The following is a 10,060-nucleotide window of genomic DNA, read 5'->3' as shown; positions in this document are numbered from 1 at the left end:
TACCCCAACAGAGAGTCCTCCTTCGTGCTCCCTGTATAAACAGCGCCCCCAAATCCCATCCCACGTACTCTGCCCTATTTCCCTGTAGCACCTCTGTCACTCGAGATGGTGCACGTGTCTTGTTTATGGCCTGTCCACGCTACACTGAACTCGACCCACGAGCACAGGAACAGTGAGTGTCTCCGTCACTACTGTCCTCCTGTCCTCTGGGCTCCTAACAGTGTCCTCCAGGAGAGGGGAGCCTAGAGGCAGGGCTGCGCTTCTGTTAACAGACGCATACGCTTTCCCGCTGCCCAGACCCTGCAGTAAGAACGACTCCTCTTCAGGTGACCACTGAGGATGGCAGTGACCGGCCCTGGCTGACTGCTGCCCTGTGTCTCCTTCCAGGCCTGCGCTGTCCCAGGCTCGGCGAGGCGTTTGCTATGCCCGCAGTCTCCTCGCGGAGCCAGGAGTGCCCCTCGCTGCCGCAGCCACCCCGGGTTCCCGCGCTGCCCCGCCCGCGCCCGGCCCCGCGTCACCATGGGCAGCGTCAGCAGCCTCATCTCCGGCCACGGCTTCCACAGCAAGCACTGCCGGGCTTCGCAGTACAAGCTGCGCAAGTCCTCCCACCTCAAGAAACTCAACCGGTACTCGGACGGGCTGCTCCGATTCGGCTTCTCGCAGGACTCGGGCCATGGCAAGTCCAGCTCCAAAATGGGAAAGAGTGAAGACTTCTTCTACATCAAAGTCAGCCAGAAGGCCCGGGGCTCCCACCACCCTGATTATACTGCCCTGTCCAGTGGGGACCTGGGCCAGGCTGGAGTGGACTTTGGCCCATCTACCCCACCCAAGCTCATGCCCTTCTCCAATCAGCTGGAAATGGTAAGTGAGGGTCTGGTAAGGGCGGGTGGTAGGAAGGGCAGGAGAGAGCAAAACAGGCAGGGAGCACAGGGCACGGAGGGATGGCAGCGATCTCGACATTTAGCTCTCCGGCGGCCACAGCGGCTTGGTGAGGGCGGAAATGCTCTGCCGCACTGCAGAGATCAAAGGCTGGACGAGGGAAGCAAAGCATCGGTCGGTCTTGGGTGAGCCATTAAGCAGGGAGCAGAGGGGAAATGAGAGGCTTTCTGAGCCCCCCGGGAGGTCTGGGTTGTGGCGGCAGGACCAGGCAGCGCCGTTTTCACGCGCATGGGAAAGGGGGGGAGGGCTCAGGGAGAGCAGATGGAGAGCAGCTCAGAGAGCTGGCAGCTTCTCCTGCCGGCAGACGCCTCACGTGCGGCTCGGTGGTGCGGCAGTTCCTTGCTCAAGCCGGGCCAGGAGGCATCTGGCTGGGAGAGGGCTGTGAGTCTCTTGCCATCGTCTTCAGCAGAAACGAGGGCAAAAGAGTCCCACATACTCAGAAATCCAGTCCTCATGCCAAAGTAAGCTCTGTGGGGCCCACCCGTGGACCCCTAAAGCACGTTTCTATTTCGGCTCCCTGCCTCTCACTGGCTTTGACACCCTAGGAGGTGGCCCCGTGTGTTTGCGTGGAGCCTTAAGTCTTTCAAAATGAGGGATTATAATGGCAAAGTACTCTACGAATGAAAATGACAATTTTAAGGAAAGGGCTGTGTCAAGTTCGAGCCGTTCGAGGAGGCCACAGTGGTGTCTGCTGGAAGGGGCAGTGGAGGTAAGCAAGGGGCTGACCTCCACAGGGACTCCACGCTCACCCAGCCCAGGGCCCCCGCAGCACCCCGCAGAGACAGAGCAGAGCTGTTCGCCGTCTCGGGAGACTGGGATGAGCTGGTGACAGGTGGCAGTTCATGGGTGATTGTTAAGGACATCCCTAGGCGCAGTGGGGTTTCTCCTGGAAAGAGATTCAGCACAGCATTCGGCTGCGTCAGAGCACAAGGCGAGGTCGCCTGTGGCCACAACCAAGAAGGGTGCCACGTGGCTGGGTGGGGCGAGAGAGACAAGGTTGTGCGTTCTTTTCCTCCCCAGGCCTCAGAGAAGGGCGCGGTGAGGCCCACGGCCTTCAAGCCCGTGCTGCCGCGATCGGGAGCCATCCTGCACGCCTCCCCCGAGAACACCAGCCACCAGCTGCACCCCGTCCCTCCAGACAAGCCCAAGGAGCCGGAGCTGAAGCCCGGCCAGTGCTCGGGGGCTCTGTCTGACTCTGGCCGCAACTCCATGTCCAGCCTGCCCACACACAGCACCAGCAGCAGCTACCAGCTGGACCCGCTGGTCACAGCCGTGGGGCCCACCAGCCGTTTCGGGGGCTCAGCCCACAACATCACCCAGGGCATCCTCCTCCAGGACAGCAACATGATGAGCCTGAAGGCGCTGTCCTTCTCCGATGGGGGCAGCAAGCTGGCCCACCCCAGCAAGGCGGACAGGGGCTCCTCGTGCGTGCGCTCGCCCATCTCCACGGACGAGTGCGCCATCCAGGAGCTCGAGCAGAAGCTGCTGGAGAGGGAGGGCGAGCTGCAGAAGCTGCGGCGCAGCTTTGAGGAGAAGGAGCTGGCCTCCGGCCAGGCCTACGAGGAGCGGCCGTGGCGCTGCCAGGACGAGCCCGAGGGCCCGGAGCCGAAGTGCGGAGGCAGCAAGCTGAAGGCGGCTTCGCAGAAGAGCCAGCGTGCCCAGCAGGTGCTGCACCTGCAGGTGCTCCAGCTGCAGCAAGAGAAGCGGCAGCTGCGGCAGGAGCTGGAGAGCCTCATGAAGGAGCAGGACCTGCTGGAGACCAAGCTGCGGTCCTACGAGAAGGAGAAGACCAGCTTCGCCCCCGCGCTGGAGGAGACCCAGTGGGAGGTGAGGCTGCAGGTGGTCGATGTTTGGTGCCTGGGCCCCGCCCCTCCTCCAGGTTCTGGCCAGTGGTGGGTGGGCACAAAGTGCCCCGGCTGCCCTCAAGGGCCCCCAAACGAGGGACTCCCCGGTATCCACATCCAGGGTGCCCTTAGTCTGCGCTTCTCACCCTCTCCCTGTCTCAGTGCCTCACGGCCCCAGAATTGAATGTACTGACCAAGTCACTGACCAGGAGGCTGGAACTGTGAGAAGCAAGGCCTCAGGCATCTGAGGGCCAGCTCACTCCGTCCACTCACAGGAGGCTCAATAGAAGCACAGCCACACCTGGGTTCATGCCGGTCCAAGAGCCATGAGAGAGCATAGGATTTGTTGCTTTTGAGGAAGGACCTCCACCCACAGGTGTGAGTAACCACAGCTGTGGCAGGTCTCAGTGGCAGAACGGACCGCTCCCCCTAGCAGGGTCAGTGGGGGCTCTATCAGGTGCCTGAGATGGAAATGAGAGAAAGAAAGGGTCTCTGGCACGCACACACACGCACTCAGACATACCTGGGAGGGAGGCCCCTGCACCTGGCCTTGCGGGAGAGCTGGCCTGACCCCCGCCCCAGCTGCCTGAGAGCAGCCATTCTCCCCGGGAGGGAGCCCCTGGAGGAGGGGCCGGGGCAGGTGGGAGCCTGTGCGCAGCAGCTCTGGGGCTCCCCCCAGGCCGCCTCCGCCCTGGAGAGAGACTGAGGGGTCGTTGTGTCCGGTGGGACCAGCCCTGCCCCCTGGCAGCACGGCCACCTGTCCGCCCTGAGCTCTCTGTTCTCACCCTGGAAATGAGAGCGGCAGTGTGACCAACAAGGAGGAAAAGGCTCCTGTCCGTGGCAGAGACGGATGGGGGGCTGGGCAGGTGAGGAGGGAGAGCCGCTTCCCGCTGGCCACGTCTCCCCGAGCGGAAAGGATGCGGCCGGGGGGCGCCGCAGACCGACCCGGGCCATTGTTCCTCGGCCAGGACTCGGGGACACTTTGGGGCAGCTCAGAGGTGTAAGCTAGTGCTGGCATTAGGCATCCGTCCCTGTCTGTCCCCTTGGAACTAAGCTGGACGTTGCCATGGGCCGCATCCCCAGGTCATCCGGGCAGGCTATAAGGTAGAACACAGTCAAATAAAGTAAACACTTATGATAACATAGATGTGGTCAAACATACTTATAATAATAGTGTATAGTGTGTTGATCAAGCGCCAGGCCCTAGGCTCCCTTATCTGTACTCCGTGCCCTATGGAGGAGGTACTGTTACTAATCCTCAATTTACGGTTCAGGAGACTGAGGCACAGAGGGGTTATAGTAACAAACAACTAGTTAAATGACTTGCCCACGGCCACCCCGTAGTAAGCATCAGAGCCAGGACTTGATCCTGCTGGCTTGGCCCCGAGTTCAGGTTGTTCATCATGATGCCATATTGCCATGCCAACACTAATGGTCACACAGGTCCCACGTGGTCAAGTCAGGATCACGAGCGAGGCCCAGGCCTCAGCTGAGACCCTGTGCTGCTCCCTCCATGGCGCAGATCCGGGCTCGCTGTGGGAGATATTCCCGGTCCCGTCAACGCTTCCACAGGGCTCACGCCAGCAAGGGGGCTTCTACTGTGAGAGGGACAGGGTGGACTGCCAAGGAGGCTTCCAGTCTTGCTCCCAGAGTCCCCCTGTTGGAGGTCCGGGCCCTGCCGACTTCCACCACCTTCCCAGGGCAGCAGGAAGCCCTTGGACCCACAACCAGACTGGCCTGGGTCTTCTTCTGAGCCACTCACACCCCGGAATGGCCAAGGCCCAGAAATGCACACATCTGCCTCAGTGCCTTGGTTGTGTCTGTGGATCTTGGCCCTTTGGATGGAGACTAGGAACAGAAAGGGTGGAGGCCGAGGCGGGTGGGAGAACACCACAGCCATCGGCCCGTGTTCAGTTGATAGGAATCGGGCCCTGCCTCAGGCCCGCTGCTCCTCATGGGTGAGTGCGTGGATCTGGTCTTCAACCCAGCAGGAGTGAAGGAGGGGGAGCCAGCTGTGTGCAGGGGTGAGGACAGGGTGTATGCGCATGAACGTGGTGATGGAAACACGGCAGACATGACGCCACTGGTGTTCGGTGTGCCTGGTGGGGGTGCCAGCAGTGGGCAAATTAAACCGCTGGTTGCCGACTGCCACATGATCACAGGCTTGGGTGTAGATTGAGATCTGGACTCTGAACTTGGTGTGAGGGAGGCGTGCGGACGACCGAGCCAGACTACAGAACGGAACGAGCCTCACGGAGGGGCTTGGCCTTCAGAGGTCGGTCACTGAGACCAGCAAGCTCGGGGACTCTCTGGCAGCTCAGGTCAGGACAGCTGCTTCCTTCTGTGAGGCAGGGAGGATGCGCCTTGCCCCAAGCGATGACCTCTCACCTCTCCTTCTCCCCCACCCGGCCCTCGGCAGGTGTGCCAGAAGTCAGGCGAGATCTCTCTGCTGAAGCAGCAGCTGAAGGAGTCCCAGATGGAGGTCAACGCCAAGGCCAGCGAGATCCTCAGTCTGAAGGCGCAGCTGAAGGACACGCGGGGCAAGCTGGAGGGCATGGAGCTGAAGACACAGGACTTGGAGAGCGCCCTGCGCACCAAGGGCCTGGAGCTAGAGGTCTGCGAGAACGAGCTGCAGCGCAAGAAGAATGAGTCGGAGCTCCTGCGGGAAAAGGTGAACCTGCTGGAGCAGGAGCTGCTGGAGCTGCGGGCCCAGGCGGCCCTGCAGCGCGACTGCGGGCCCCGGGCGCTGGGGCCGGGGGCCGGGCCGGCGCCCACCTTCGCGGAGGACATCCCCGCCCTGCAGCGGGAGCTGGAGCGGCTGCGGGCTGAGCTGAAGGAAGAGCGGCAGGGCCACGACCAGATGTCCTCGGGCTTCCAGCACGAGCGGCTGGTTTGGAAGGAGGAGAAAGAGAAGGTGATCCAGTACCAGAAGCAGCTACAGCAGAGCTACCTAGCCATGTACCAGCGGAACCAGCGCCTGGAGAAGGCCCTGCAGCAGCTGGCCCCCAGGGACGGTGCGGGCGAGCCTGTGGAGATTGACCTTGAAGGGGCCGACATCCCCTACGAGGACATCATCGCCACCGAGATCTGAGGGGCCCCCAGGAGACGGGGAGCTGGGACCTGGCCCTGGGAGGCAGGGGCGTGGAGCCCGTCCGGCGGGCACCCTCCCCTTCTCCCCTGTTCAGTCACTGGGCCCCTCAGTGGGAGGGGGGGAGGGGAGAAAGGACTGCCTCAGGACCTCTCCCCCCATTTCCCATGGTCCAGGGCCCACCACTCTGCAGCCCACCAGACCTCTAGCTTTCCCAAGAGGTGGGCCCCGTGGTCTCCGGCATTTGGGGAAGGCCTCCCTACACCTTGGCCTGTATTCCAATACTTGAGACACCCTCCCCTGGGGATAGCAGCAGCGGCAGCCGCGAAGGCCAGTGACCACCTCTCCACTCACAGTCCTTCTCCCCTGGGTGTCCTGGGATGCGCTGGGGACATAAAGAAGCCATTGGTGACCAGAATCCTTGTATCCTGAGCGGGTCATCACCTGAGCTCTCCCGCTGGCCAAGGAGGTGCAGGGCCGAGTGGGGTGTGGCTCACTGGGCTTGGCACCTTCAGCGCTGTCCTGAGCCTGCAGCCAGGGAAGGGAGGGAAGAGCTGGGGTAGCCCCGGAGAATCCACGCAGCAAGGACCACAGAGACAGCGGGAGAAGCTCAGTGGTAGTGGCCAGACCCTGCTGGGCCTGCTAACAGGGGGGCGGCGTCGGGGGCAGCCTCTGGGCAGCTGGTGGCCTTTGACCTCAGTGACCACTTCTCTTAAAGCCATAGACACCAAGCGCCTGGGTAGGTGCGGGGAAGGGAGGCTTGGAGGCACCGGGACACAGGGTGGGCGTGGCCTTCCACTCTCCCGGGAGCCTCCAGAGAGTCCCTGTGGGGCCTGGAGGCAGGGCTTCCCCACCGGGTTGAAATTGGCCGGCAGCTGCTTTGAACTTATTTTCTTCCCAGGAATCGAGCCTTTGCTGGATCCGAATAACCCGTATCCACTGAGATGGTTCAGGGTGATCTGGGCAGCGGCCCCCCTTTTCCCCTTCACAGGTTCAGACAAGAGTCCTTCCCGGTCGGGAGGGGTCCCCAGAGCCCCAGGGGCCGGGAAAGGGAGAGGTGCAGACGCAGCCTTATGAACGTCCCCCGGACTGGCCTCCCTCCACCCTGAGCCCCACAAGAGCCCCAGCCGAAGAAGCCTGAGGCCGCAGCTGCTGGGAGCTGGGCCAGTCTGGGGAGGCTGGGGTCTCCTTCCTGAAGATGTGCAGAGCTGGGGAGGACAGAAAAGGTAGAGTTTCTCAGCTGCTTGTTTCAGGAAAATTTTTTTCTTCTTCTTTTTTCCTTGACTTTTCAGAAGCAAGCCAGACCCAGCAGGCAGCCGGGCTGTTCCCTGTTCTATTTTTGACTGCCGCCACAGCTGCTGTTCTCGGGACAGCCAGCCCTTGCTGGCTCCTGCGCCTCCTGCCTGCCTGCTGGGAGGGCCCACCGAGGCCAGGGGGATGAAAATGCCCAGACAAGCAGCCAGTCCGAACCGGTCCCCGCCGGTCCCGGCTGCATCCCTGACCTCTGACCTCTGGCTACAGGCGCCCTGGGAGTGCATGGAGCTGCCCCTCTTCCTGCTGCTGACCCTCCAGGACCCGCCAGGTTCCTTCCCCGAGCCTGGGGTGGGGCTGGGCCACCTCCTCTGTGGCTGGCTCTGCCTTCGGCCCCCAGGGCTAAGCTGCGGCTGTCCTGCTGCCTTCCCGCGGCAGAGGAGCAGTCCTGGAATCTGAAGCCATGGCTTAGTCATAAGCTAGGTTTAAACCTGGAATCCACAGGCCAAGAGTCCCCCACCTGCCCGGAGGCCACTGCCCGCCACTGGGCGCAGCACAGACCCCCAGGTTTACAGATGTCCCGTTCCCACGCCACGGCCCCCCGTCCTTCCGTGTCCACCGGCCCGCGCGTGCCTTGTTCGAGTCCTTCCTCCCAGTGACACGGCGCCGGGCTGGAGACTCCTGACACCCGCTCCCACCCCCCACCCCCGAAGAGCAGCCCCTCACCTGAGAAGAGGCGGGCACTGACCATGGCGTGACCACGCCCTGCACCCCACATCCCTGCCCTCAGCCAACCCACGGATGCCCTCCCTGGGCTGCCGCCAGCCCAAGGCCCCAGGACAGCCCACAGTGGCAGCCGAGTGCATCAATGTCCTGTGGCCGTGACCTCACCACCAGGCGGTTTTTCTTCCCTTCCCTGTGGAGAGACACCCTTATCCTCCCAGACCATGCCAGACGCAGCCTCCCCAGAAGGAGGCTGTGAACAGCAGAGGCTGAGCAGGGACTGGTGCGGTCGGTGGCCCGGGCCTGCGCGCACACCCACTGGCCTCCGTGCTCGCTCAGGCAGGCCGGCCGCCACGCTCCGCAGAGAAGGCCTGGCCTGGAGCTGCACCGGCCGCCTGCCAGGAGAGAGCAGCATCCGGCACCACGTCACCAAGGAGGAGACTCTGCTTCTGGGCCTGGCCCCCAGACTCCCACAGGCACCCACTGAAGGTTCTCCTCTGGCCACCGGTGTCGTTCAGGTGACTCCTGTTGGGTGCACTCCGCCTGCTGTGGGCACGGAGCTCTATGGGGCCCGGGGGCCGTTTCTCCCTGAGGAGCAGCTGCTGAGCCCCTGCCTCTGCCTGGTCTTGTCCCGGCCCAGACAGGGCTGCCCTGGGGTCTGCCAGGCCAGGCGGATGGAGCAGCAGCTTTGGGGGGGGGGGGTGCTCCCTGCGGGTCCCGAGTGCTCTCGGAGCCGGAGCGTTGGCCCTGCGCAGGCGGGCGCTCCCTGCCCCTGCGGCGTGCTGGGTTCTGCTGCATCTGCAGGCACAGCCGGCCCCCGCCCAGGCTGCCCTCAGACGGACTAGCCTTTGGAAGAATATGTACACAGTTATTTTCCTCTTGGTCATTTCTCGTTGTTGGATCTGCTTTGCTTTTGACAGCTTCATTTTGTTTTACTTTTAATGCCCCTTTTTGGCCATGTGAACTATTTCTGGTGATTTTACGTTTTTATTTATGAATAAAGAATGCCGTTTCTCATGCCCTCCATAGCTGCTTCTGTCTGCCCAAGCTGCCCTCCTTCCCCGGCTGTGCTTCCACAGCTTCTGGGGGCCTCTCCTCAGGGAACTGGAAGGGCGCCGCCCCTCCCACCGGGGAAGGAGGTGGGACCGCCTTGATGAGGCCAGTACTGGCTGGTAGGGAAGCACAGGCCTTGGCGGCAGCAGCAGCTAAACTTCCTGCTGGACCCTGCCGCTCACCAGCCCTGGGCCCTTATCTGCAAACGACCGTGGGACTGACGCTGAGGAGGGGGAAAGGAGACCGAGGGCACAGCCCCCTGCAAAGGCACAGGGTCCTCTCCTAAAGAGAGCCCCTCCCAGCCCCATTGTCAGGCCTCCGCCGCTCACACTCCGGGTGCTCAGCTCACCAGCCAGCCCCTTGGTCTCTCGCACGTGGCCTCTTTGGCAGGAGTCCAGAGTGCCCATGGCTGCCACTACCCAGGGCCTCCCGGCTGGAAAGGTGCAGTCGCCACACTGGCCATCTGGCCAGCCATCCCGAGCCAGCCTGCCTCATTTACCTCAACAACGGTTTCCTACTGGCCTGGGCTCAAAGCCTGCTACCCCGGTGGCAGGTGACAGAAGGGACATGGAAAGCAGGGTAGGAGCACGAGGTAGCCTTGGGAACAAGTGAGGGTAGATGGCAGTGCCCCTGTGGTAGAGCTGATCCGAATGTCCAGGGAGGGTGGCGGGCAGGAGGGACCTGGGGAACAAGGGTGAGGCTCTAGCGGGTGGGGAGGGAGGGCCCAGGGCAGATCTTGCAGCCGCAAGGCCCCGCCCACCTGCCCGCACGGTGCAGAAGCGCATTGGAGAGGCTACTAGGCGCTCAGGCCCAAGGAAGCTCAGGCAGCTGAGAGGCGACCAGGCTGGGACTAGAGACCCACATGGGTCAGATGCCAGGGCCCCAGCGGGCGGGGTCATGCCAGGCCTGGGGTAACCCCACCGACCCTTCCTCCCCGGCTGTAGGCTGCTGCCTGGGGGACATCCCTGAATATGCCTCCATCTGTTTGCCCCCGGGCAGGCCCCCGGGCTCACTCTGACCTTCCACCGTGGCACCCTCCAGGGCCCTGAGCAGCCTTGTAAGAAGCCCCCCAAGTCTGCTGGGGAGGCCCCGTGGGGCAGAAGGTCCGGTTGTCCCAGCTGGGTTCCAGCTGAGTGCAGGTGAGCAAGTGACCAGGATCCAG

The 10,060-nt window shown here is 63.0% G+C and overlaps 1 protein-coding gene across 1 annotated transcript; it reads left to right on the top strand.

Moving 5' to 3' along the window:
* The first annotated feature begins 504 nt into the window (after positions 1 to 504).
* LZTS1 (leucine zipper tumor suppressor 1) lies at positions 505 to 5,874 on the top strand. The gene is made up of 3 exons (XM_054578763.1): positions 505 to 861; positions 1,960 to 2,766; positions 5,203 to 5,874. The coding sequence occupies exons 1-3, from the start codon at positions 520 to 522 to the stop codon at positions 5,872 to 5,874; spliced, it is 1,821 nt and encodes a 606-aa protein (XP_054434738.1). The 5' UTR covers positions 505 to 519.
* Positions 5,875 to 10,060: the final 4,186 nt, after the last annotated feature.

This window comes from Pteronotus mesoamericanus, unplaced genomic scaffold (assembly GCF_021234165.1).
Source record: "Pteronotus mesoamericanus isolate MK-2021 breed Mesoamerican mustached bat unplaced genomic scaffold, CSHL_Meso_final contig_502, whole genome shotgun sequence".
Classification (NCBI taxonomy): Eukaryota; Metazoa; Chordata; class Mammalia; order Chiroptera; family Mormoopidae; genus Pteronotus; species Pteronotus mesoamericanus.
Note: the sequence above shows the minus strand (reverse complement) of the source record. Positions and strands in the feature narration are given on the sequence as shown.

What these genes read in the sequence shown, in the direction of transcription:
- LZTS1 (XM_054578763.1), top strand. Translation starts at nt 520, where the DNA reads ATGGGCAGCGTCAGCAGCCTCATCTCCGGCCACGGCTTCCACAGCAAG. An exon ending in TCTCCAATCAGCTGGAAATG is followed by an intron (nt 862 to 1,959) that starts GTAAGTGAGGGT and finishes TTTCCTCCCCAG; the next exon opens with GCCTCAGAGAAGGGCGCGGT. An exon ending in TGGAGGAGACCCAGTGGGAG is followed by an intron (nt 2,767 to 5,202) that starts GTGAGGCTGCAG and finishes GGCCCTCGGCAG; the next exon opens with GTGTGCCAGAAGTCAGGCGA.